The following is a 27,227-nucleotide window of genomic DNA, read 5'->3' as shown; positions in this document are numbered from 1 at the left end:
GCAATTTTCCCCTAGATTAAAAAGCACTGAATAAAAAGCACTTATTATGCTGGGCGGTGGTGGCGCACGCCTTTAATCCCAGCACTTGGGAGGCAGAGGCAGGTGGATTTCTGAGTTTGAGGCCAGCCTGGTCTACAGAGTAAGTTCCAGGACAGCCAGGGCTACACAGAGAAACCCTGTCTCGAAAAACAAAAAACAAAAAACAAAAGCACTTATTATAATGAACTCACAAATAAAAGCACCATTTAGCTGAACTAAGGGAGCCATTCAAAGGAGCACCTGCCCTGACTCAAACTCTCTATGTACCGAAGATCATCTAAAGTTAAAACAGCCATTCCAGAGTGATTTTTATCCTTTTTGAAATAAAAACAATAGAATTTTTAATTTTCAAAATTAACTTTAAAAATAATTGTTAAAAAGATATTAAGATGAAAAATGATCACAGCGCTTTGGCAAAGTACTATAAAATAAGCTTCAGTTTCCTAAACTATAAAATTGGAGTCAAGAGATGCTTATCTGTCTAATGGTTTCCAGGCTGTGCTCAATGGCTGCCTTGGGGCAAAGAAGGCCCTTTTTAGCTTTCATTTTTCATTGATGTTAACATTTGCTCTGATAATTCAACTTCAAGTTTCAACATCCACTTCACCATTGGTAGCTGGCTATGTGATCTTAAAAGTTATATAACCCAAAGTCTATTGGGGTTTTTTATTATTGGCAAAACTAGAAATAATGCCATCCTCACCAAAGGATCATGGTAAAGACTCAGACATTTATCTGAAGCAGCAGTGTCTGAGCTTCTAGAAGACTTTTGATAATGGCAGTTAATCATTAAGCACTTCCAGGGTGATTTCATGCTCAATGTCAACTTAGCTCAAGTTTATGCTGGTGCTGCCAAGACCCATCCCCTATCCTACACTCACCTCTTAAAAGTTTACAGCCACTTTCCCTTCATTTTCCCAACAGTTTCCTGAGCAAGTTTTACATCCCTATAGCTTTTTAAAATTTTTTTTGTTTCACACACTATATTTTGATCTTTCACAGACTCTAATACTTGTTCTACGAAAACACATGCAACTTAGATTTAAAAAGAGTTAAACTGGTCTACATCTGTAATTACCTTAATTCCACTACTTGTAACAATATTGGGGAGGAGGTATTAAGAACGTTTTATAGTCTGGTTTTCTTTTTTTTTTTTTTTTTGGTTTTTCGAGACAGGGTTTCTCTGTATAGCCTTGGCTGTCCTGGAACTCACTCTGTAGACCAGGCTGGCCTCGAACTCAGAAATCCGCCTGCTTCTGCCTCCCAAGTGCTGGGATTAAAGGCATGCGCCACCACTGCCCAGCTATAGTCTAGTTTTCATATCACTAATATATCAGCACCTTTAAAAATTTTTTATAATGGGGCTACAGAGATGGCTCAGTGGTTAAGAACAGCACTGACTCCTCTTCCAGGGGTCCTGAGTTTAATTCCCAGTAATGACATGGTGGCTCACAACCATCTGTAATGGGATCTGATGCCCTCTTCTGGTGTGTCTGGAGACACCTACAGTGTGTACACACACACACACACACACATACACACAAAAATCTTTTTTAAAAATTACTACTATAAATACCCATCGGGCGGGGGGGGGGGGGGGGGGCGCACGCCTTTAATCCCAGCACTTGGGAGGCAGAGGCAGGCGGATTTCTGAGTTTGAGGCTAGCCTGGTCTACAGAGTGAGTTCCAGGACAGCCAGAGCTACACAGAGAAACCCTGTCTCGAAAAACCAAAAAAAAAAAAAAAAAAAAAAAAAAGTAAATACCCATCAGAATTTACCCAAAGTTCATTAAAACAGTGCACACACACGCATACACACATATGCATGCACACACGCCATGTGTCTTAAGCTTTAATTAGCATTACAAAAAAATTGATGGAAATTTTTGTAAGGATAATTTTTTATGTTTAACTTCCTAAATAAGATGGGTTTTTTGATGTCATGCAGACCAAATCAAAGCAATTTCATCATTTCAAGTACATAAACATATCTTTCAACTCTTGACTTTCATGAAAAAAAAAACCTATTATCTGAGGTATCAAAGCATGCTTGTTTGTTTTCTGGATTGCTGTGGAAGGAAAACAACAATAAACGTTTACTTACAGGATTGTACTGAAGAGCAGAGACGTAAGCCTGCACTGCTCCCTCCATGTCACCTGCTGCTACCAAGGCTGCTGCCAGATTAATGTAACCATCAATGAAATCAGGCTTGAGCCGCAAGGCATGTCGATAATGCTCAATTGCTTCCTGCAACTGCCCTCTTTCCTTGTACACATTTCCCAAATTCGAATAGGCTTCTGCTAGAAGGGGATTCTGTTTAATTGCCAAGGTGCTAAAGTGAGCAGATCTGGAAAAGCGGAAAGTGATGATGCATGGATATGCATGTTAAGGAGGCATGGCTCATATGCAACTGTAACAGTTCCCCGAAAATCCTATGCTATGGAACATTATACTTTTACTAGCATACAGCAGAAAACCAAGACCTAAGGTGAAAGTATCCAGATTTCATACAAGAAAGCAGGTTCTTATATAACAAATTCTTATTAGAATCTATTACCAAACTGCCACATTGTATAACATGATTATTAAGATTAAAAATAAAAAGTACATGAGTCTCATTTTCTATTTGTTGGCGAGATTTAAAGACACACATCTTCAAATGCCTAAGTGTACCAAAATGATAACTTACTAAAAGATCCACAGCACAAATTCTTCTCTTTTGATTAATTTGATTAATTAGCTAAAACTAACAACAATTTAATGATTATATTTCCAATCTGAGCTACATATGCCCCTCCTACCAGAGGCCCTCAGGCTGACAGGTCTGGATGCTCAGATGTACACTAAGAATAATTACCTGAAAAAGAATATCCCCAAGTGATAAAAATTTGGGGGAAAAGACTCTAGTCATACTGATAATATGCTCACCCCCCCCCCCCAAAAAAAAAAAAAACAGGGAGAAAAACTAGCAGCTAGGCATGTCAAAAGTGAGCAAGAGTACATGTGCGTTGGTGGCTCAGATGAAACCCAGCCCTGGAAAACTCTGAAGTTCAAATATTTAATTATCATTTTTTAAGTTCAGCATCAAGAGGCAGGTTACCCCGACATCTCCTACCTGTCCAGCCTTCGACACTGGAAGTGTATTGATGAAAGCAATAAAAGAACACCAGTATTGTCAGGCTCTTGTCTCCAGAGCTGCATGCAGTGTCTCTCAGCTGCCTCAAAATCTCCTGCCTGATATTCTCGATGTGCCAACTCAGCTAACCCTTGGAAGGAAAGCATACGTTTCGTTGGTTCTGGAGAATCATCAAAACATTTGAGGGAAGGAGGGGGGAAACAAAAAGTTAGAAATGCAAACCAAAAAATGTAAAAATATGGTAAATTAAACTTAAAGATGAAAATGCTTGAAACTATGTAAAGCACTAGAGTGTTCTGCATATTATTTTAAACCCCAGTCTACAGAGTTGATCTCTTTCAAATTCATCATTATTAATGCTTCCTTTTCTAAACTCCATAGTGATATTTACTTCCAAATGAGATTCCTTTCTTACATTTTGTACTTTTAATTAAAAATCATAGGCAGATTCACTAAAGTCACTAAACTAAGTTAGTATACTGACACAAAACATTAAACAGGAAATCTGCAAAAGTTACAAGGATTTATTGTCAGAATAACCTAGTGTTAACAATATTTCATATCTCACATTTCAAGCTGAATTGTATTCTAACATTTTCTCAGTGTGGGTGGGGACACCAGGTGTTTAACTCTTTTTATCATGTTTGTGAGTTGTACAGCTTTCTTTTTTAAAAGAGCCAGCCTAAGTCAAAGAGCTACTTTTAAAGCAACTGATAAACAAATTGAGTTAGCAGTCAAGGCCTAGAGCAGTTAATGGGTTTGCCAAACGTTGTTCCTCTACTGGAGAGAACCCAGAAGGAGACCAAATTAGCTAAATCCCACCCACGCTGCCTTACACTTTCTGCTGTGTTCATGACTCTCACTGAAGGATTAAGACATTAAAAACAACTCTATTCAATAACCAGGCAACAATCTACAATTGGAATAGCTTTAAAATGTTGCAGTATAAAACACGGGATAAAATATAACAGAATAAATAACAAAAAAAAATGCTTTTGTTCTGAGGGACTTGGTTTAGTTAACATAATAAAAACCAAAATTCAGGCGCATGCCTAAGGCTCAGCTGTAAACATTTATCTCCATAGTAATACATTATTAGGAAATCAAGGATAACACTCTCTAGATGGTTAGAATGGGAAACCAGACTCAGTACTTAATTTTAACCAAGGTCATGGGGACAAGCTCAAATTTGAGCCAAGCTCTCTCATACCAGAGCAATTTCCCAACAGAATGCACAGTTAACCACAAAAACAAAGACCAGAAAGATTTGTGTCCAAATCTGAGGTTGGAGCTAGATCAACTAGACAATTATTACATTTTAGACAAGACTTTCTAGCTCCTAAATTTAGCACATTACCTGTCACTTTTCAAAGTCACTTATTTGCTCTTTTAATACTGAAAATGACCATTTTTTCGAATAAAGTTAACAGTCAGAGAAGGGCAAGCTCTTACAAAAACCTAACACAGAATTTTTGAAAATCACGATGGGAAACCGGGAAGGTCGAGGTCGGACTATTATTGAGCCCATTCCCGTCAATTATGGATGGGATACTATTTTAGAATCATCTATTTATCGCACATGTTCAAAGTCGGCAACTAAAACCTAGGCACTACGAAACAATAAAAACAATAACCGTTCGGGAACCTTAGAGCCGCATCCTGGTTCCCCACTCCCTCCCGCCCCAAATAGCCTCAATCTGGAAAGGCAGTTGAAGGACACTCCTACAATTTGGTTGTTTTCTTATTTTCTGTAGCAAAAGCTTGGGAATGAATCGTCGAAAAGGGGCAACCGATTTGCACTGTGCAGCTACACTCAAGTTGCTTTACAAACTCTTCAAGCAAGGATGGAAACTTAAAAAAAAAAATGCACACCCTATGAATAAAGAGATGAAACCCCAGAGGCTGAGGCGGAGGAATACATTGAGAAAGTAACACAAAGAGAGAATTAGGAGGGCGGGCAGGGTGGTCAACTCCAAGCAAGGCACCGAGATGGTTTCTTCCCTGAGGACAAGAAACGACCGTCGGGCTGGCACGTTCGCAGAGGAAGGGTGTGGTTGCAACAAGCGGGGAGGGCTCACGGGGTAGAAAACCCGGGACTGGGGCAGCGGGTGCAATTGGGTGATGGCTAAAAGAACCCCTGGAAATTTCCAACCTTAATCTGCACCGCTCAACCCAAGAACACCAGAAGGCGCTGCCCCGGTGGGGTGCGGGCTCAAGTAGCCCTTCCTGATGCTACTTGGAAGCACATAGATCTTTCCCTAGTCATTGCCTGCTGCAAAGTGAGGCTAGGATTACACCAAAATAGCATCTCCGCCCTAGAGAGGCAGAGGGGGACCAAATGTGGCCAAGGGAGAGGGGCTTTGAGGAGATGGAAGTGTACGGGAGGGAGTAACGAGCTGAAATTGAGGGGAACGCAGTTGCGATGGAGACAGAAAGAGCAGGGATTCCAATGTAGCCCATTCCAAGACATACTAAGCGCGCACGTGTGCTACAGAATCGTCCCGAGAGAAAAGGCTAGAACACTGATGGGATAAAGCAACAACGAAAAAGCCCCAAAGCACGCAAAATGCAAGCAAGCAACCAGGGAATGTTTACGGAACGGACGGCAGCACCAAAACCGATCAAATAGCAGAACTCAAAAGAGAGTTCAGTAATGCCACTGATGTAATGGGGATGGTTAGAGGGGAGTAATGAGAAATACAAGACGGCGCCAGACCCCAAAGGGACGTCTGCCAAAGTAGAATGGGACACTGGTACCTGTGCTGTCGGCCACGTTGCCCACGGAAGACGCCATCTGGAGCTTCTTGAGACAGAACAAGGGGATAATTGACTTCTACTGCCGCCACTACTGACAAAAATGTTTCTAGAAGTAGCAGAAAAAGGGCAGCAGCCGTATCAGTGATTTTGAAGGCTTAGGGGGCGGCAAAATATACCGAACTCAAATCTTAGGGACTCTTCTTAGACATCTACCTCCCACTGTCTTGAAATGGCGGCGACGGCTCCTCGAACGAAACAACACAGGCCGGAACTACTTTCTGTTACAATCAAGTACCCCGCGGAGGTAGCGCGTAAAAAGACTACCAACAAAGTGACTGTAATCAAAGTCACTTGCTCTTACGTAACCTTCCGCTCAAGGGCCATTGCGACAAACATGACTATAGAGAGCGCATGCGACAACCCTGTCTAGGCAACTCCGGGTTAAGGGCACCCTGTGGGGCAAGAGCCTGCAAGTTTTTAAGAGCGAGGCGGAAGGGCAAAAAAATGCCCGTCGATTACTTTTTTTTTTTTTTTTTTTTTTTGGCAAGCGCTAAAGTAGGAGCCTGCTACCTGGTCAATGATGTCGATGTTAGAATGTCAGAGCGTCTAGAAAAGTTTAATTAACTCTATTCTAAAGAATGGAGTTACACGGCCAATGTGTTAGTTCTAAGCAAGTAAATGCGAATATTTGCGTTTCAGAGACAGAGCTGCTCAAAACGATGGGGAAGCCGGTTCGATTTGAACGCTTTTTGATTTCAGACTCCACCCATGAATTTAAGTACTTTGATGAGAAAAACGGATACTCTCCATGAGCTGAGTGAACCCAAATGTGTTCGATTTGAACCATATAGCCCAAAAATTCAAAATCGTTTGTGAGATTCGGGAGAGTAACGGAGTAAATGCTCAATTATTCAGGGACCTGATATGAGTTTGCATGCCAAAAGCAACCACAGAAATGTTAAAGAGGATTCGTTTTCCTCAACATTCCTGATTCTGAATTGTGACTTTGTTACCGCCAGAATCATAAAGATCTGCGAATGCCGCTGAGCTTAAAGCAATTCAACAATGCTAAATGTGTTCTTTTGCCTTCTGCCTAAACCACACATATACATTGAATTTCGAATTGCCTTCGCTTGACCAAACAGCTCTTAGGATCCTCTTGCGGTTTCAAGTCCAGTGTTTGGACATTTTTGTCACATTGTTATTTATATTTCCTGCCTTGTTCCTGGAAATTTTTAAGATAGCTCATCACATCATTAAGTGATTGTTACAAGCCATTGGGGACTACAGTTAGATCTCTTAGAACCTTTCTGTTTCAAAACTCTTTGATCTAGGAAAAATTAGTGAGCTTGTATAAAAATGTTTACTGTCTAGCCCCTTGGTGAAATAAAAAATAAAAAACAAATCCTCAAAAGCTGCTTCAATTTCTTAAAATCACCAAACAACCTATGAACTATGGATTGTGAGTGCAGAGAAAGTTAATAATATTATTAATTTCTTCTGCCCCACAGAATCACAACAAGTAGTGAAAAAGAAAGTTGCCATACAAACTCTCTTGGCCATTGATTGGCCTATCTTTTCATTTGATATACCTGGCAAGCCCCTTTCCCAAGTGTTCCACCTTTGGTAAATGCACTCAACTTTTCCACATTAAGAACAGGCATCTCAGATTCTACTAGCAGCCGTTTAGGCCTTCTTAATTAGTGCGTGATAGTTAAGTAAAAGTCGTTAAATGTCAGATCATGCTTCCAGTCGGACAGCTATTTAACTCATAGAAAACTGGTTTGGGGTTCCCTCATCTGAAAGAGGAGTCTTATGGTGCTATAAAAAAATTGGATTATGAGGCTCATGTAGCTCAGGGAGAAAAACTCCTTCAAAGAATCAGTCCAGGAGCCTCCAATAATAGTACCGTGGAGGGTTGGTTCCAGGAATTTACCAGTCAAGCATACTTTCTTCAGCCAATAAACATTTACTAAAATCTTTATGTTCAAGGCACTGTGGCAAACATAAAATGAAAAAGACAGAATCTTTGCCCTCAAGGAATTTCAAGTCTACTTAGGTAGACCCGAAATGTTGCTTAAGAATAATACTGAGGATTATTTTAATGAAGTCCATTTGACTCTATTGTCTGGAAAGGGAACCTCAGACTAGAGGTGTTCTGAGACAGACTAGGCTGGTGCAGGGGATGGGGTAGGGGCGGGATTGGTTTATGCTTCTTTCAATTTATTTTCTCCTAGTTGCTCTTTTTTTATTTTCCTTTTTTATGCAGGAATTTGAAATTTGAAGTCCTTCGTAAAATACATCAACTGTTTCCATTCTAATTCCAAACCCTGCTGCTCTAACACTGTTCACTTTGCAAGTTTCCTATACTTTGTAGCATCCCCCAGAAGTCTGTAAATTTAAAGCGCACTTTTGCAGCAATACCATGAGAGCTGGAGATGTGCACCCAGTTACAGTCACTGGAAGATTGTCCTAAAGGATAAATGAAGCTGAACAGAATACACTGACTCAACACCCCAGGCTCTCCAGATGTGTGGGGATACTATTCTAGAGCCCCTTGGATTCGGTAACCAGTCACAATAAAGAAAGTTGGTCTTGAAACCTCCCAGAAAGAAAGAAAAAACTTCCAAAAATATTTTAATATATTTATTATTGTTATGGGGGGGGCAAGTGTGCCACCGTGTGCATGCGACAGTATGCGTGTGGAAGTCAAAGGAAAACTTTGTGGAATTCTCTCTCCACATTTGGGGATTAAACGCAGGCCACCAGGCTTGCAGGGCAAAGCTCCTTTGCCGGCTGAACCATCACTGGCCTCCTCCATTTTTTTTTTTCAACTTGGAATAAGATTAAAGAAAACCAAACTGGTGTGTGGTAGTATAACCAACATGGCCAGTGAACTTGGGAAATGAGAATTTCTCATTTGGTGGCTGCTGAGAAGAAAACAGTAGCCAGCTGGAAAAACAACAGAGAGAACAGGGAGGAAAAAAAACAATGCCTTTGTAACTTCTAAAGCCTTAGAGATACATTAGGAAAGGTAACATTTTGCAAAACAAAAGCAGAGAGGCCTGGGGAAGGCACCCTCCTGAGCTCTGCCCAGGGGAAGTACTTTTCCTCTCCGGAGCCAGTAGGCTTTAAAGAAAAATAAAGATGTGAGGACTCCAAGGCCAGTTAGGTACATCTCCCTTTTCAATCATAACTTGCTTTCTTGTTCTATGACCTCCATGATAAGGCGCATCAAAATGAAGGCAAAGCTGAACCTGATCTTGGTCCTTCCGGACTAGAATTCCAGCACTTGGGGGGTGGAGGTGATCCTCTTGTCTCCACCCAGGGCTACATAAATGAGTTCCAGATTAGGCTGGATTACAATGTGGGAGCCTTTTCTCTTTTTTAATATTTATTTAATGTATGTGAGTACACTGTCACTCTCTTCAGACACACTGGAAGAGGGTATCGGATGGTTATGAGCCACCATGTGGTTGCTGGGACTTGAACTCAGGACCTGAAGAGCAGTCAGTGCTCTTAACTGCTGAGCCATCTCTCCAGCCCCTGTGGGGGCCTTTTCAAAAAGAGAACAAAACACAAAGTGAGAAGTCAAAACCTTGATTCGTCCTTCCAATTCCAGTCTACCATGTAATGTGGTCCAAAAAAAAGATGTTTACAATCCACAGCCTGAAACTGTTTACAAAGGGGCAGGGGACTAAATAAATCAACTGAAGAGCTCGGGCTCTCAAAATAGAAACTTGAGTCTTCTTCTTATGGCTTTTTTTCCATGCTTATGGATAAGAGGCTATTGTCCACTCCGTTATCTTCCTGATTCTTCTCAAGTGGGAATAAACTGTTCCTTCAAAAAGAGAATCATGGTATATTTATTTGCACCAACAAGACTTTTATTGCAGAGCCCTGAAGTGAGTCACGATGTCCCGCTAATCTACCTCCCACTACCTCCAATGCAGAATAAGCAAATGCAAAAGGAGCTCTAAGGGCTCTCCCGACCAGACTCTTTGTTTGAAAGTAGGTGCTATCCTTTTGGTCTTTGATCCTGACCCTCTTAAGACCTGGGATTTCAGTGGAGAGGGGTGATCATATGACACTGAGAGGCCTTCCTGGGGAGCTGAAAGAAACTTGCAGAGAAAAGGATAGGAGTGGGGACCAATCTCACTAGAAGACAGATGGGACAATAGCACAGGTGCTAGATAGTTCTTTTGTTGTTGTTCTTTCTGGGTGGCTCTGATGAGCATTGTTTTTTTGTTTTTTTTTTGTTTGTTTGTTTGGTTGGTTTTTTTTTAGCTTGAGCTTTCATGTCCATGGTAAGCACTTCACAGTAGAATGGAACACTCAAACGGCAGATTTGGCTTTCATGAACAGCCAGATGTAGAAGGACAATTGGTTGGTCTAATTGAACATTCAACAAGGGGCTCTAGATAAAGCTTTTTGTTACTCAAGACCTACTTTGTCTGAATGTACAATTTCCTCTGTTAGATTGGCCAGTGCAATATCACCATGTGCTGTTTGCATACAGTCAACATATCCTAATGACTTCTTCCCAAATCTACCTTACCAAACCAAGTGAAGGACTTTTTAGCACTGCTGAAAGATTATGGGGGAAAAAAAACTACACCTTTCACTTTGTGATTAAGAAAAGAGATTGGAGCAGAGGTAACAAACTTTCAGTGCTCTAGAAAGCTTTTGCTGCTGTAACTATTACAGTTATATATGTGAAATGTTAATCAATGTCTTGAGGGACACATTGCTTTGATGTTGTTTTGGCTCTTTTTTTTTTTTTTTTTTTTTTTTTTTCTGAGACCTGTTCTCTCTGAGTAGCCCTGGCTGTCCTGGAACTCACTCTGTAGACCAGGCTGGCCTTGAACTCAGAAATCCACCTGCCTCTGCCTCCCAAGTGCTGGGAATAAAGATATGTGCCACCATACCCAGCCGGCTGTTTGGGCTCTTTAAGAAGGAAAGTCTTAGGATATTAGAAGTATGATCTATCATTCAGGAATGTGCAGAACAAACAATAGGGATCACTATATTCTCCTTTATTCACCCTCCTAGCTTTTTGCTCCACTACCATGATTTTTTTTAATTTGTTGAAAGCACATTTCATGAGTATCCAACCAGAAGTAGCCATATTTATTTAAATAGTTTGAGAGAGAATTTCTTTATGTACTTCTTGCTGTGGAGCCCTGATTTGCCTCAAACTCAAAAAGCTCTTCCCAGCACTGAGATTAAAGACTTGTACCACCACACCAGGCTATCGCCTGTTTTTGTCTTGTTTTGTTGAGAGGTTGTTTGTTTGTTTGTTGAGACAGGGTTTCTCTGTATAGCCTTGGCTGTCCTAGAACTATCTCTGTAGATCAGGATGGCCTCGAACTCAAAGATCTGCTTGCTTCTGTCGCCTGAGTGTTTTTAAATAAGCAGAGCATAGCTGGGCAGTGGTGGCACACACTTTTGATGCCAGCACTCAGGAGGCAGAGGCAGGTGAATCTCTAAGGCCAGCCTGTTTTATTGAGTGAGTTCTAGGACAGCTAGAGCTATACAGAGGAACGCTGTCTTGAAAAACCAAAAATTAATTAATTCATTAACTAAATTAAATTTTAAAAGAAACAGAAAATGTTAGTATCTACTTCTAATCCCAGTACTTAGGAGGCAGAGGCAGAAGGATCAGGAGTTCAAGGTCTTTAGCTATGAAGAGAGTCGGAAGCCTGCCTGGGCTACACAGACAGATCCAGTCTCAAAAATAAATAACCCACTTTGAGAAGTTGAATTTTTCTGTACTTTCATTTTCATCTATGTTTTGTGCAGTTTAAAAGTAGCTCTACGGGCTGGAGAGATGGCTCAGAGGTTAAGAGCACTGACTGCTCTTCCAGAGGTCCTGAGTTCAATTCCCAGTAACCACATGGTGGCTCACAACCATCTATAATGGGATCCGACGCCCTCTTCTGGTGTGTCTGAGGACAACTACAGTGTACTCATATACATAAAATAAATAAATCTTTTTTTTTATTTTTTTTTTTTTTTTTTTTTTTTTTTTTTTTTTTTTTTTTTTTTTGGTTTTTCGAGACAGGGTTTCTCTGTATAGCCCTGGCTGTCCTGGAACTCACTCTGTAGACCAGGCTGGCCTCGAACTCAGAAATCTGCCTGCCTCTGCCTCCCAAGTGCTGATAAATAAATCTTTTTTTAAAAAAAAAGTAGCTCTACCTTTTTAAATCTTGTCAGTATGATAAGGATCAGTGAGTCCAGCAGTAAAAGACAAAGAGGCAGCAAGAATTGCCAAGTTCAAGGCCAGCCTGGCCTTCTAGTGAGTTATAGGCCAGCCAGGGTACATTGTGAGAAACTGTCTCAAAACATATCATACATGTATGCCAACAAAGTAGCAAATGTTGCCTTTTCTGCTGTTAAACTGAAACAAATGAGGCAGAAAAACAACATGAATTACCTCTGAAGAAACTTAAACTGGGTTCAATAGCATGTGCCTGCAGCCCAGCCACTCTACAGGCTGAGACAAAGATGGAGGGGTGTTCCAGACTAGCCTGAGCTGTGGTGCATGCCTTTAGCCCCTACACACAGAAGGCAAAGACAGGCTCTGAGAGTTTAAGGGTAACCTGTTCTATATAGCAAGTTTCAGGTAAACCTGGGCTACACAATGAGAGTGTTTCAAAAGGGGAGAGAATGTAAAGGTGGCATTGAAGAAATGACTCAGTGGTTAAGAGCATATACTGCTTTTCCAGGGGACCAGAACTCAATTCCCAGCACCCCATATCAGGTGTCTCACAACCGTCTTCGTAGCTCCAGTCCCATGGAATCCAACTCTTCCAGCCTTCGTGAACACCTGCACGAAAACACACACTCACATACACGTAGTATTTTTTAAAATGTAAACACATATGTAGATAAAAAATTTTTAAATCGTTCCTTTTTTTAAATTTGGTAATTTGAGGTCATTTTTCCCCCTCTGAATCAATCATCAGGAGGACAATCAGTTGTTATTTTCAAAAGCTCAGTCATTCAATTTATTGCTTTGGGGATCCTCGCCCAGAAATGGTTCTAGTTGCACAGCTTCAAAGAAAAATGTTTCCTTTCCAGATGAAAAAAAAAAAAAAAAACCCTGAGATGCTGCTTTCCGTTCTCTCTGTCCAATTCCTCACCCCCTAAGTCCCAAATCCCAACAAAAACGACTGCTAAGAGGCCAGCTTCCATGAAATGGGATTAAAAAAATAATTAAAAAACAAAAACAACAACAACACAAACACAACACAGCACTCTGGGATCTGCTCTAATGTCCAGCAATCCTCAATGTGGGGATAAGTAGATGCCACAGCTGCACGGTCGTTGCTGATTTTTCCAAAAGCTATTTAGTATTCCTAGCAATTAATTTGGATAGCCCTTAAGTGAAGGGTCTGAAACACACTCAGGTGGTCCTATTTACTGGCAACAAAAGGAATTTTCTACCAGAAGCCTACTTCTCCGTTCTTTGTTGAATGTCTATTATAAGACTTTAATTGTACATCTGACAATACTGCCTCTTTTATGTTGTGGTTGGAAATTAATCCACTTACAAAATTAAGATTGAAGTCAAACTTGAATTCTAGCTTTAAAAACAACTGTGAATTTCAGTTCTCCTATATTTACACTTTCCACACCTCAGCTAGGAGAAAAAGGAGTTGATTAAATGTCTCCTGCAGTTAATCTCTGGTGATGTAAACAAAAATGTCCCGGTCTATCTTTGGTGTATTTCTAACTTCTAGTTTTCAGAGTATCTCAGAAATTTGGATGCTCATTCTTTTGGTCTGATTGCCTAAAAACCAGCTCACAATCTCATCAATCTCATCGTCTCTTCATAGGGCTATGCAAACTTAAAAACATAAAAAATAAAAATCAAATAATAAAAACAGAAAAGCCTGTTTTTAAAATTATTTTTTTAACATTTAGTTGTATTTTTAATTCAATTGTGTGTGTGTGTGTGTGTGTGTGTGTGTGTGGCTCTTAACCCCTCTTAACCCCCTCACCACACACACACACACACGTGTGGCTGTGTCAGATTCCCTTAGAGCTGGAGTTACAGGTGCTTATGAGTCATATTAGGGTACTGAGAATTGAACCTGGGTCCTCCAAACTCCAGTCCTCTCAAGAACAGTTTGTTCTCTCCATTAACTGCTGAGCATCTTTCCACATCCAAAACAAAATATATCTCTCTCTCTCTCTCTCTCTCTCTCCCTCTCCCTCTCCCTCTCCCTCTCCCTCTCCCTCTCCCTCTCCCTCTCCCTCTCCCTCTCCCTCTCCCTCTCCCTCTCCCTCTCCCTCTCCCTCTCCCTCTCCCTCTCCCTCTCCCTCTCCCTCTCCCTCTCCCTCTCCCTCTCCCTCTCTCAGCAGCAGTGTCTTACTGTGTAACCCTGGCTGTCCTAGAACTCACTATGCAGACCAGCCTGGCCTGGAACTCATAGTAATCAACCTGCTTCGGCTTCCTGAGTGCTGGGATTAAAGGGGTATATCACCATACCTGGGTTCTCTAGAGCCACAGAACTTACAGATAGTCCCTATATAGTAAGGGAATTTGTTATGATGACTTACAGTCTCCAACAATGGTCTGCTGTAAATGGGAAATCCAAGGATCTAGTAGTAGCTCAGTCCCACAAAGCAAGCAGGCAAAGAAGAGTAAATCTTCCTTCTTCAATGTCCTTATGTAGGTCTCCAACAGAAGGTGTGGCCCAGATTAAATGTGTGTACCACCACACCTGGATCTGGAATTTGCTTTGTCCCAGATGACCTTGTACTCAGAGATCTCCTTGCCTTAGTCTCCTGGGATTCATAGCCACTATGCCTCAAGATCTCCAAGCCAAGATCTAGGTCAGAAACTTGTATCTTCCAGCCTCCAGATCAGGATCACAGGTAACCCTTCCAATTCTGGATTGTAGTTCACTTGAGATATAGTCAAATTGACCACCAGAAATAGTCATTACACCTGGCTTAGCCATTTTTAAATATGTCTATTTATTTATTTATGAGGGCAGGGGGACATGTACATGCTTGTAGAGGTCAGAGGACAACTTTGGAAAGTTACTTCTCTCCCTTCACCATGTGGATCCCAGGGAATCAAACTCAAGTTACAGGTTTAGCTGAAACAGCCTTTACTACCTGAGCCATTTTACCAGGCCATCTTTTTTTTTAAAAAACTTTTTTATTTATTTATTTTATTTATGTGAGTACACTGTAGCTGTCTTCAGACACACCAGAAGAGGGCATCAGATCCCATTACAGATGATTGTGAGTCACCTTGTGGTTTCTGGGAATTGAACTCAGGACCTCTGGAAGAGCAGTCAGTGCTCTTAACCACTGAGCAATCTTTCCAGCCCTTACCAGACCATCTTAACCTATTTTTGTTTGTTTGTGTTTTGAGACAGGGTCTCACTATATAGTCTTGGCTGGTTTGGAGCTTTCTACATGGACCATGCTGGCCTCAAACACAGAGAGGTCTGCCTGGCTCTGCCTTCTTAACCCTTTTAAGTGTACAGTTCAGGTCCTGAGAGATGGCTCAATTGGGTAAAAGCAGTTGCCACGCAAATCCGATGACCAGAGTTGTATTCCCAGAAACCACAGTGCAGAGAAAGAATTAATTTCACAAATTACCCTCTGACATCTGCAATTGCCATGGCTCCCTCACCCAGTGTCCTGTGTGTCTTCCCCTACCTCTCCCCCCTCACCACACACACACACACACACACACACACACACACACAGAGGAGGTCAGGGTCTGGGCCAATTTCCAGGTTGTTGACCTCTTATGCAAAGAACTGAAAATAGGGCTTACCCAGGCTTCCAAAACTTAACAGAGTAACTTTATTCAGAGTAAAGCTATAGTGAAAATTATAGAGGGCCACCAAGTGCTGGATTTCGAGGGCTCCAAGCCCTCCTTTTTTTTTTCTGGGGTCTAAAGGAGGAAGGAGAGCTGGTTACTGGGGCATGCAGTTCGGGTTGTTGTCTACCTTGATATGCATGCCCAATTATAAAGAGGCAGAAGATGATGTGATAGATTTGTCAACTTGATACAACCGAGAATTACCTGGGAAGAATTTCCCTGGTCTACATACAGAGCAAATTCCAGGACAGCCTAAGCTAGACAGTTTTTTGTCTCAAAAAAACTAAAATAAATAAATAAAATTTTTTTAAAACATAAGCTATAGTTTAGAGACGTGGAGTATGAGTGGCTTGCTGAGGGATGGGTTCCAAGAGTTCTGAAGTTGTTAGGTGCATTGTCTGGAGGGGTGTATGTGATTAACATACACTGGTGAAGGGTTTAGACTGCCAAGTGCCTTAGAACAAGGCAGGTATGCAAAACCAAAACCAAATTGGGCCCCAAGATGAACCATCTCACATGCTTGCCTGCCTCATCTGTCACACACACATACACATACTAAAATCAATAATAAATAAAACATCTAAATTTAAAATGTGTGTTAGATGTGTTCATATCGTTATACAGCAGATCTTCAGACAAATGGAAACTCTAACCCATTTACAAAACAGCTCTAAGAGATGAGGATGTAGCTCAATTGGAGTGTTTGTCGTATGCACAGAGTTCTGGTTTCCATTCATGCATTGCATTAAACAAAGGTGGGGCATGCCTGTAAGCCCAGCACTCAGGAGATTGAGCATCAGACCATCAGAAGTTCAGGGTCATCAACTCTGGTTTTAGCTATGTATTACATTAAAGGCCAGTCTGGGCTATGTGAGACTCCACCTCAAAAAAACAAACAACAACAAATTCCCACCAAGATAGGTGTGCTGCCAACTAATAATCCCAGTAGTCCAGAGGCAAAAACAAGAAGATCCTCAAATATTTGAGGCCAGCCTATATAGTGACATTCTGGCAAATAATCAAATAAGTAACTCTACATCACCTTCACAGTCCTCTGTAATGACCCTTTATCATCATCATCATCATTATTATTATTATTTGGATTTGTTAGATACCACTCACATGTGGGGGGGGGTAGTGTTTTCTGGCTGCCTCCTTAGTTTACAGGCACATGTTTCTATGCTTCGCTTTAGGTGGTAGAGGGATTGAATGCTACGCACACACTCTTAACAACTGAACTATCTCCAGCCCCAGTATTTATATGTTTATGTCTTTATGGTCTTGTCCTATAAATCACCCAAGTTGGGGCTGGAAAGAGAGTGTAACAGTTAAAAGCATCGAGTGCTCTTCCAAAGGATACAGGATTCAATTTGCAGCAACCACAAGGTAGCTCACAACCATCAATTATCTCCAGTTTTGGGATATCTAATTCTTTCTAACCTCAGCAGGTACCAGGCACACAAGTACTGCACAAACATACATGCAGGCAAAATACTCCATACATAGTAAAAAAAAAAAAAGTCATCTTATTTTCTTTTCTTGATGACTTCTGCACCATCTCTTCACAACAGTTCCTCATCAGTGTTTGCAAGTAACTGAAGAGTACGTGTCTATGCTGGGCGGGAATATTGGGTACTGGCCTAGAATTCTGCCATAAAGGGCTATAAGTAACCCTGAAAACGGAGGGAGAGCACTGACTAGGGTGGAGAGAGGCTGTCAGGCAGCGTCATCTGCTAAGTTCAACTTTCTTTTTTTATTACATTTTTATGGTGATCACGGGCACCTGCATGTATGGGGGTGGAGCTGAGGTGGGACAGGGAACACATGCATGCCAGAGAATGACTGTGGAGGTCAAAGGACAACCTGAGGCAGTCAGTCTGCTCCTTCCACCATGTGAATTTAGGGGATCAAATTCAGCCCACCCATCTTGATGGCAAGCACATGTACCCAGTAAACTATTCTTCACATGTGGGACTCTTACTTATTTATTCATTCATTTTTTGAGACAGGGTCTCTCTACATAGCCCTGGCTGTCTTGGAACTCACTATGTAGACCAGGCTAGTCACCAACTCAGAGCTGGCTGCCTCTGTCTCTTGAATGCTGGGATTAAAGCTGTGTGCCAGCACCACACAGTCCTCGAAGTTTTTCTTAATCATGTTTTTTACATGTTTTCTCTGAATGTATGTATGTATGTATGTATGTATGAATGTATGTATGCACTTGGTGCCTATGGAAGCCAGAAAAAGGTGTCAGATCCCTCAAAACTGGAGTCACAGATGCTTGTGAGCCACCATGTAGATGCTGGGAACTGAACTTGGGCCTTCTGGAAGAGCAGCCAGTGCTTTTAGTCATTGAGCCAATTCTCCAGCTCTCACATATGAAACTTTAGGTAATAAAGTACTGGAAACATCAGAACAGTCTGGTTCCACAATGTTCAGGGCATTGTGTTCTTAACTGAAGGATTTAAAAGAGGTAACAAGGAAGTAACAAGGAAGTTCAGAAAACCAAATTACCTTACACCTAAAGATAGTTTTTCTTTTTTCTTTTCTTTTGTTTTCTTTCTTTCTTTCTTTCTTTCTTTCTTTTGGGTGGTGGGGTTCAAGACAGGGTTTCTCTGTGTAGCCCTGGCTATTCTGGAACTCTCTCTGTAGTCCAGTCTGGCCTCAAACTCAAAGATCCACTTGCCTCTGCCCCCTCAGTGCTTAGATTAAAGGTGTGTGCCACCACCATGTAGCTAGAACTTGAGATCTTTAATTGTCCTTACAGGAACAGACCAGAGATGTCAGTAATAGAGACCCCATTCCTTTTTTTTTTTTTTTTTTTTTTTTTTTTTTTAGGCAGGGTTTCTCTGTATAGCCCTGGCTGTCCTGGAACTCACTCTGTAGACCAGGCTGGCCTCTAACTCAGAAATCGGCCTGCCTCTGCCTCCCAAGTACTGGGATTAAAGGCGTGCGCCACCACCGCCCGGCTAGAGACCCCATTCCTAAAGATCCTAATAGCTGCTTCTGAGGTGAAGAGATGGACCATAAAATAGCATCAATGGAAAGGAAAAATACCAGGCTTCATATTGCATGCCAAAAATAGGTGAAAGGGTGTGGAGCCAGAACAACACATGTAGGGTATCAAAATAGCTCTGGAATTCAGCCTGGGCTTCCATCTCAGCACTGCTCCCTCTGGTCTACATCAACTACAACTGCTGTCCATCTCTGGGCACTAGTACTACCTGACTGTTCTTCCACACTTGACCTTAGACCACCTAAAGCGCAAGCCAGAATGAAGAATGAAGTCAATACCCTGTATAGAAGCGCTCTGTGGTCATAATCATCTGCTTCATGCACAGATGTCATCCTTCCTCCTACTTATGCAGTTGCATCTGCTGCCACATGTCCTTGTGCTCACACTCAGCATCACTCATGCACAGTGCTTCTCCCTAAAAAGATGAGGCTACTTTTCCCTACATTCTCCTCAAGCCAGTATGCCCATCCCTTCCACCCTAGACTGCTGGATATTTCACTTCTTTCTTTCCTTTCTTTCTTTTCTTTCTTTCTTAGATTTATTTATTTATATGAGTACACTGTCTTCAGACACACCAGATGGAAACAGATGGTTGTGAGCCACCGTGCGGATGCTGGGAATTGAACTTGGGACCTCTGGAAGAACAATCAGTGTCCTTAACCATCTTTCCAGCCTCCTCTTCCTCCTCCCCCTCCTCCTTCTCCTCCTCCTTGTCTTCCTCCTCTGCTTCTTAATGTCAGCTCATGCAGTATGTTTTAAATTTCAGAATGAAATTTGCCAATGCAATTAATTTTGGACATAAATATCCATAGTTTCCTCTTAATGAAAAAAATATGTTGTCTGTGATCTTTGTTTCTTGAATAGTTGTTGATCAAGTTATTACTATGGAGCATTTTCTAAAATATTTTTACTAGAAAATTTGCATAAATCAATATTCAAAGTATTGAAATGTTGTTATATAACACTGGGCTATTTAAATACAAATGTTTTGTTTTTGTGTTGCCATTAAGATATTGAGCATTAGCCGGCGGTGGTGGCGCATGCCTTTAATCCCAGCACTTGGGAGGCAGAGGCAGGTGGATTTCTGAGTTCGAGGCCAGCCTGGTCTACAGAGTGAGTTCCAGGACAGCCAGGGCTACATAGAGAAACCCTGTCTCGGAAAAAAACAAACAAACAAAAAAAAAGATATTGAGTATTGCCAGGTGTGGCAAATACCTTCAATTCTCACCTTTAAACCCAGCATTCAGGAGGCAGAGGCTTGCAGATCTCTGTGAGTTCAAGGCTAGCATGGAGAGAGAGAGAGAGAGAGAGAGAGAGAGAGAGAGAGAGAGAGAGAGAGAGAGAGAGAGAGAGAGAGAGAGAGAGAGTTCTAGAACAGCCAGAGCTACATAGTAGAAAGACCCTATCTCTGAAAAGAAGATGAGAGTGAGATCTCTGAAAAGAAGATGAGAGTGAGGATTGGAGGGCTCAGTGGTCAAAAGCACTTGCTCTTCCTGAGGACCCGGCTTTGTTTCAGAGCATACACATGGTGGCTGCCAGCCAGCTTTAACTCCATGTCTTAGTTAGGGTTTTACTGCTATGAACAGACACCATGACCAAGGCAACTCTTATAAGGACAACATTTAATTGGGCCTGGCTTACAGGTTCAGAGGTTCAGTCCATTATCATCAAGGTGAGAACATGGCAGCATCCAGGCAGACATGGTGCAGGAGGAGCTGAGAGTTCTACATCTTCATCTGAAGGCTGCTAGCAGAATACTGGCTTCCAGGCAGCTAGGACTAGGGTATTAAAACCCAAGCCCACAGTGACACACCTACTCCAACAAGGCCACATCTGTTCCAACAAGGTCACACCTCCAAATAGTGTCACTTCCTGGGCTAAACATATACAAACCATCACACTCCAGTTAACCTCTTTGTGAAAAAAAAAAAGTTGCCTCAGTGAACTCAGGCTGCTCTACGAAGTGCTAGCACACACTGGTGAGTGTCCCTGTTAACATGGTGGTTAATCCCCAAACTATTCTGGCTAGGATGGATGCCTGGGATAATGTCATTGTCAGTTTGAATGGGAGGTAGGTCTGGAGGAAAGAAAAAAAAAGACAACCAACAAAGAAAAAAGCATACCTGTTGAAGAAGGTGGATTTGAGAATGGCTAAGATCAAAAAACTCAAGTGACAGCAGATGCTGGGGAGGATGTGGAGAAAGAGGAACAATCCTCCATTGTTGGTGGGATTGCAAGCTGGTACAACCACTTTGGAAATCAGTCTGGCAGTTCCTCAGAAAATTGGACATAATATTACCTGAGGACCCTGCTATACCACTCCTGGGAATATACCCAGAAGATGCTCCAACATATAACAAAGACACATGCTCCACTATGTTCATAGCAGCCTTATTTATAATAGCCAGGAGCTGGAAAGAACCCAGATGCCCTTCAACAGAGGAATGGATACAGAAAATGTGGTACATTTACACAATGGGATGCTTCACGAACTTTGTAGGCAAATGGATGGAACTAGAAAATATCATCCTGAGTAACCCAGACCCAAGAGGACATACATGGAAATGCAGGGACAAAAATGGAGTAGAGGCTGAAGGAAAGGCCATCCAGACTGCCCCCACCATGCAATCCATCCCATCTGCAGACATCAAACCCTGACACTATTGCTGATGCCAAGAAGTGCTTGCAGACAGGAGCCTGGGATGGCTGTCCTCTGAGAGGCTCTGCCAGCACCTGACTAAGACAGATGTAGATACAACCAACCATTGGACTGAGCCCGGGGACTCCAATGGAAGAGTCAGACGGACTGAAGGTGCTGAAGGGGATTGCAACCCCATAGAAAGAACAACAGTATCAACTAACCGGACCCCTCAGAGTACCCAGGGACTATACTGCCAACCAAAGAGTATACACAGAGGGGTCCATGGCTCCTGCTATATATGTAGCCTTATCTGGCATCAGTGGGAGGGGAGGCACTTTGTCCTGTGGAGGCTTGGTGCCCCAGTGTAGGGAGGATGTTAGGGTGGTGATGCGGGAGTGTGGGGAAAGCACCCTCTTAGAGTCAAGAGAGGGAGTGGGGCTGGGTTCGTGGAAGAGAGACCGGGAAGGAGGAAGGAGAATAACATTTGAAATGTAAACAAATAAAATAAATAATAAATAAAAAAGGAAGGTGGATTTGTAAACTGTTCTGTTCTCTAGCGTGATCTGCAAAATTTACCTGGTATTCAAGAGAGCCAGCAGGTTATTGATTTGTTCAGTAAGTTCACCGCCATTCAAGGTGAGTCCTCACCTCTTGTTCCTGCAGCCCACAGGCTCAAAGGCCAGGACCCATCACACTCCAGTGAGAATGTCCCCAGGCCTCCTGCAGTCCTAGCCCTACTTAAGGAAGTCATATATTCGACACTTCCTGCTCCTTAAAGAGAGTGGACCTGACCCACAGTCTTCTTTGGTCTAATCAAGGCCATGGATCTAGGACTATGGGTCTCATTATTCATGGAGATGACAGATGAACAATTTCTCAGTCCTGTTTCACACAGACCCAAAGCACTAGATCCTGACCTTTCCCATGATCCGTAACTGCTCAGCTCCAACACCTCCCAGCTCCAGCACGCCATCTGACCTGTCTCCTCTCCTTCCCACGTGTATGCCTGTGCATAGGCGTGCAGATGCCCTCGAAGGCAAGAGGGCACTGGATCCCTTGAGACTGGAGTTACAGGCAATTTTGAACACCTGATGTGGTATCTGAACTCCAGTCCTCTGAAAGAGCTGTACATGTTCTTAACTGCTGAGCCACCTCTCCAGCCCCCTCTGAAATATCCTGATGCTGGGGATTGAATTTAAAATCTCTCTACAGCTGAACTACATCCTCATCTCTGCCTCCAGCCTCTGCCTCTGCCATTTATCTATCTATCTATCTATCTATCTATCTATCTATCTATCTATCTTTTAAATTCCAAGACTAAGTCTGGGTAATCATCCAGAATAGATTTAAATTTGCCTTATAGCCCAGACAGACCCTAAAACTCAAAGTCCTCCCGCTTCAGTCTCCCAAATAGCTGGGATTGCAGGCCTGTGACAGCACCTAGCTAACCCCATGCTTGATTACCTCAACTACCCTCTCCCCAGCATCTCCATTTCCTTCTGCGTCCCTGTGCAGCCCACAAACATCAAACCCTGGGTCCACAAAACAAATCCTCACTCCCTTTCTTTATCTGAATCCTTATATCCCACTAGAAAAAATTCACCACAGCCTGGAGCAACAGGGTACTTGCCTCGCTGCATAAGCCCCCAGGTTCCACTCTGAGCACTACAGAAACTATTAAACCACAAACCTAAGCCAAATACTTGGTCACCAAACTCAGCTGAACATCCTCTGTAAATAACTGCATATATGTCCATCCTATTGTCTGAGTTATCTTCCTGTTCAATGGTTTCATTATAGAAAACAATGACCTTTACTATTTTTATTTATTATTCCTCGGCGTATATCAGATTAGCACAGCCTTGGGTTGTATTGTTAGAACGTTTGGTTTTAGGTTTTAATAACTACTGTTTGAGTTGCTAATCTAAGTTTCATAAGCAGATTGTTAAATGAATTTTAGCTTAGGATAGAATTTCTAACAATTTCTCAAATTGTCCTAAACGTACTATGACTGTACTATGTGTTTGTTTATATAAATAGTGCTTTCAGCATTGATGATTCTAAAATTAAAATACTGTTCAGTTCAACTCTGGGAGATGCTTTACATTCTGCAGTATCAAATATTCAGCCAAGGGGCTGGAGAGAGAGTGAGAGAGACGGCTCAGTGGTTAAGAGCACATTCTGTTCTTGCAGAAGACCTGAGTTCAGTTCCCAGCACCCATATAAGGCAGCTCACAACTTCCTGTAACCGCAGCTCCAGGATCTGATGCTGTCTTCTGGCCTCCTTGGGCATCTGCGTATGTAAGCAAGTGTACACGCATGCACACACGCACACACGCACGCAAGGACGCAGGGAAGTTCGCACAATTGCACAAGCACGTGCACGCGAGCATGCATTTAGAGATTCATTTTTTGTTTGTTTTGTTTTGTTTTTCGAGACAGGGTTTCTCTGGCTGTCCTGGAACTCACTCTGTAGACCAGGCGCAGAAATCCGCCTGCCTCTGCCTCCCAAGTGCTGGGATTCAAGGTGTGTGCCACCACCACCCGGCTTCTCTCTGTCTGTCTTAAACATACCATTCCAGAGGCCTTATGGTTCAAGCCTTCTACAACTAGAGATGTACCTGTGGTGATAATCCTCCTAGAGTGTGAACACCTAAAGAAACAGTGCTGAAGCCTCTCTGGCATGTGAGGACCTGGTACTCACTGCAACCATTGGGAGAGCTTTACTGTTGTTTTTGTTTCATGGTGGGCTTTTTCCTTTGTTTTGATACAGGGTCTCACTGTGTAGCCCCGGGTGGCCTAGAAGTAGTCTGTAGACCGGGCTAGCCTTAAGATTTAAGAGATTTAAGAGATCTGCCTGCCTCTGCTTCCTGGGTGCTAGAATGAAATGTGTGTGCCATCATACCTGGCCACTTTTTTCCTGTTGTATTAGTCATTTTTCTTGTTGCTTTGACAAAAGCAACTTAAGGAAAGAAAATTCTATTTGGCTCACAGTTTGAAGATAAGGTTTGTTGTATTGGGGAGCATTCGGTGGTGAGAACAGGCTAGCCATGGCAGCATGAAGCTTCAGGAAGCTTCCAGAGTCAGGAAGCAGAGGGATGGGCACTGCTGCTCTGGCTTCTTGTTTCCTTTCCTTTCTTTTTTGTATGCATGTGTCTGCATGAGGTTGTGTGTATGTGATGGTGGAGGTCTGGAGGTCCATATCAGATGCCCTTTTCAATTGTTCTCCCCTTATTTGTTTACTCATTCAGTTCTTTTGACACAAGGTCTTTCACTGAACCTGGAGCTCACCAATTCAGCCAAACTGGGTGGACAACAAGCCCTGGGAATCTTCCTGTTTCCATCTCCCCAGGGCTGAAGATTACGGGAGCTCTGGCTGGATCTGGCTTTTGCATGACTTCAGGGGATCTGAGTCATGTTCTCATGCATAGCAAGCACTTCCTTGACTGGAAAAAGGGGAAAAGGAAAAAGGGTCTTCCTGGTCCTTTCTTTTGTATGTGTGTATTGTTCTAGTTCCTCTTCTATTGCCGTGATAAAACACTGAGTTGGAGAGGGAAGCGTTTATTTCAGCCTACAATTACAGTCTGTCATCAAGGGAAACCAGGGCAGGAACTCAAACCAGGAACCTGAAGGCAGGACCCAAAGTAGAAACCATGGAGGAGCTAGTGAGTGCTGCTTACTGGCTTGCTCACCATGGTTTGCTCTGTTTGCTTTTTTACTTAGGACCACTTAAACAGACATGCCCACAGGCCACTCCAATGGGGGCAGTTCCTCACTTGAGATTCTTTCTTACTGGGTATCTCTAACCCCATCCCATGGGACGAGTGCTGCCCATGTTCATGAAGGGTCTTTTTTGTTTCAGTTAAATCTCTCTAGAAACAAATTCATGGTGGGCCCAGAAGTGTGTCTCCTAGGTGATTCTTATTTTAGGAAATTATTTTATATATAATTTTGTGTCTGTGTCTACATCTGTGAGTATGTGCATGTTGTGAATACATCTGCCAAGAAATCCTGCAGAGAAACTGGATCCTCTGGAATTGGAGTAACAGGAGGCTGTGACCTGCATGATATGGGTACTAGGAACCCAAATTGAATCCTCTGCAAGAGCACTAAGTACTCTTAGCTGCCAAGCCACCACCCCACCCCCACTTAGGGGGATCTCAATCCAATCAAGTTGACAATAAAGGTTAACCCTCATAGCTATCCCTTTAGATCTGGACAAATCAATAGAAACAGGACTAGAGATGTCGTTCCTTTGGTCAATGAATGTGAACTAGGACTAGAGATCCCGATCTTATTGTGTATAAACAGTGAAATGTACCTGTGCAAAGTGAAAAAAGACATTTGCTAGATTTTGCATGTGATCAACTAGGGCTTTTTACAGGGGCACAGAGAATTCCAGGCAAGTCTTCTTCCCAAACTCAGGATTCTCTTTTCTGTCTTCCCATCTCACTTGTCATGTTAGCCCCGACTCACCCCACATTCTTGTCTTAACTGCTACCTGAATGCTAAAATTTCAAATATACTACCACCTGCTAGACATCTGTATTAGTTCTTCAGACACTGGAAAGAGTACATGCTTCAAATGGAACTCTACACACAAAGACACACAGACACACACAGACACCAAGACACACACATGCGCGCGCGCACACACACACACACACACACACACACACACACACAGACCCAATACAAGGAAAATCCTCTGTGCAGAGGGAGCTGCTTCTGTGCTCCTCCTCCTCCCCCTTCTTCAGTGAGGAAATTTCCAGTGTTTTCAAGGCTGACTTCTGTCCTTTGTGTGGGCAAATGTGTGTCTTTCATTCTGCAGCTTCTGCAGTGCTTGAGAGCGTTCTTCCTGGAAGCAGAGCCTCCAGTGTGGCTCTCCACAGCTCCCTGCATTTTAGGAGCCCACTCACACTCTTTAAAAAAAATGTCTTTCCTGCTTAGTCAGCCTTTGTCTTTGCTGCTGTTAACAAATAGCTGTGACAAATGTAGATGTCATCATGAAACAGGAATCTTGGACTCATTCCCGACTCTCCAGAGACACAGAAAACCAGTGAGTCCTGTAGTCCTGTTATTTTTATTTTCCAGTCATTTGATTCTTATCTTTCCTGTTTATGCCAATTACCCCGCCAGTTTCCCTAGTATTGGGGATTGATGTAGGTCATTAGACAAGCTAAGAAAGTTCTCTACCACTAAGCAATATCCACAGATCTCTCCTTTTGCTATTTTTATTATGTTTATTTGTGCACACACAAATATGCATATGCATGTGTGTGAGTGAGGTGTATGTACACCTGTGTATATGAGTGAGTATGCATATGCCATGATGCAAATGTGTAAGTTGAAGGACAACCTACTGATTCTCTTCTCTATGTGAGTCCCAGGGAATGAACCCAAATTCTCAGGTATATTGATAACGTTTCTATTGCTCTGATAAAGCAGCATGATCAAGGCAACTTAAAGAAGAAAACCTTATTTGGGGCTTATAGTTTCAGAAGGATAGGCGTCAATCACCATCATAGCAGGGAGCACACATCAGCCAGGCAGGCATGGCACTGTAGCAGCAGCTAAGAACCCCCATCCTGATCCACAAATGGGAAGCAGAGAATACACTGGAAATAGCTTATTTCTTTTGAAACTTCAAAGCCCAACTCTCAGATTCAATTCCAGATCCCCTAGAATTGGAGTTATAGATGCTTGTGAGCTGCCCTGTGGGTGCTGGGAATCAAAATCAGCTCTCCAAATCAAAAGTAGTCAGTGTTCTTAACCTCTGGGCCA

The 27,227-nt window shown here is 42.4% G+C and overlaps 1 protein-coding gene and 1 pseudogene across 2 annotated transcripts in view; one reads left to right on the top strand and one right to left on the bottom strand.

Annotated features, from left to right (window-relative positions):
* Nucleotides 1-6,204, bottom strand: part of Ogt (O-linked N-acetylglucosamine (GlcNAc) transferase) — a 41,170-nt gene extending 34,966 nt beyond the window's left edge. The window contains exons 1-4 of one of the 2 annotated variants that reach the window (XM_034486253.2): nt 6,147-6,204; nt 5,934-6,039; nt 3,156-3,336; nt 2,144-2,387 (exon numbers count right to left, since the gene is read on the bottom strand). In XM_034486253.2, the coding sequence (XP_034342144.1) occupies nt 2,144-2,387; nt 3,156-3,336; nt 5,934-5,970 (462 nt within the window). In that variant the 5' untranslated portion in view covers nt 5,971-6,039; nt 6,147-6,204. The remainder of the gene's footprint in view (nt 1-2,143; nt 2,388-3,155; nt 3,337-5,933; nt 6,040-6,146) is intronic. The other variant, XM_076919067.1, reaches the window with a different exon arrangement.
* Nucleotides 6,163-27,227, top strand: part of LOC117694966 (large ribosomal subunit protein eL34 pseudogene) — a 32,716-nt pseudogene continuing 11,651 nt past the window's right edge.

The sequence above is a fragment of the Arvicanthis niloticus genome, chromosome X (assembly GCF_011762505.2).
Source record: "Arvicanthis niloticus isolate mArvNil1 chromosome X, mArvNil1.pat.X, whole genome shotgun sequence".
Taxonomy (NCBI): domain Eukaryota; kingdom Metazoa; phylum Chordata; class Mammalia; order Rodentia; family Muridae; genus Arvicanthis; species Arvicanthis niloticus.
This window is presented reverse-complemented; position numbering and strand designations above follow the sequence as displayed.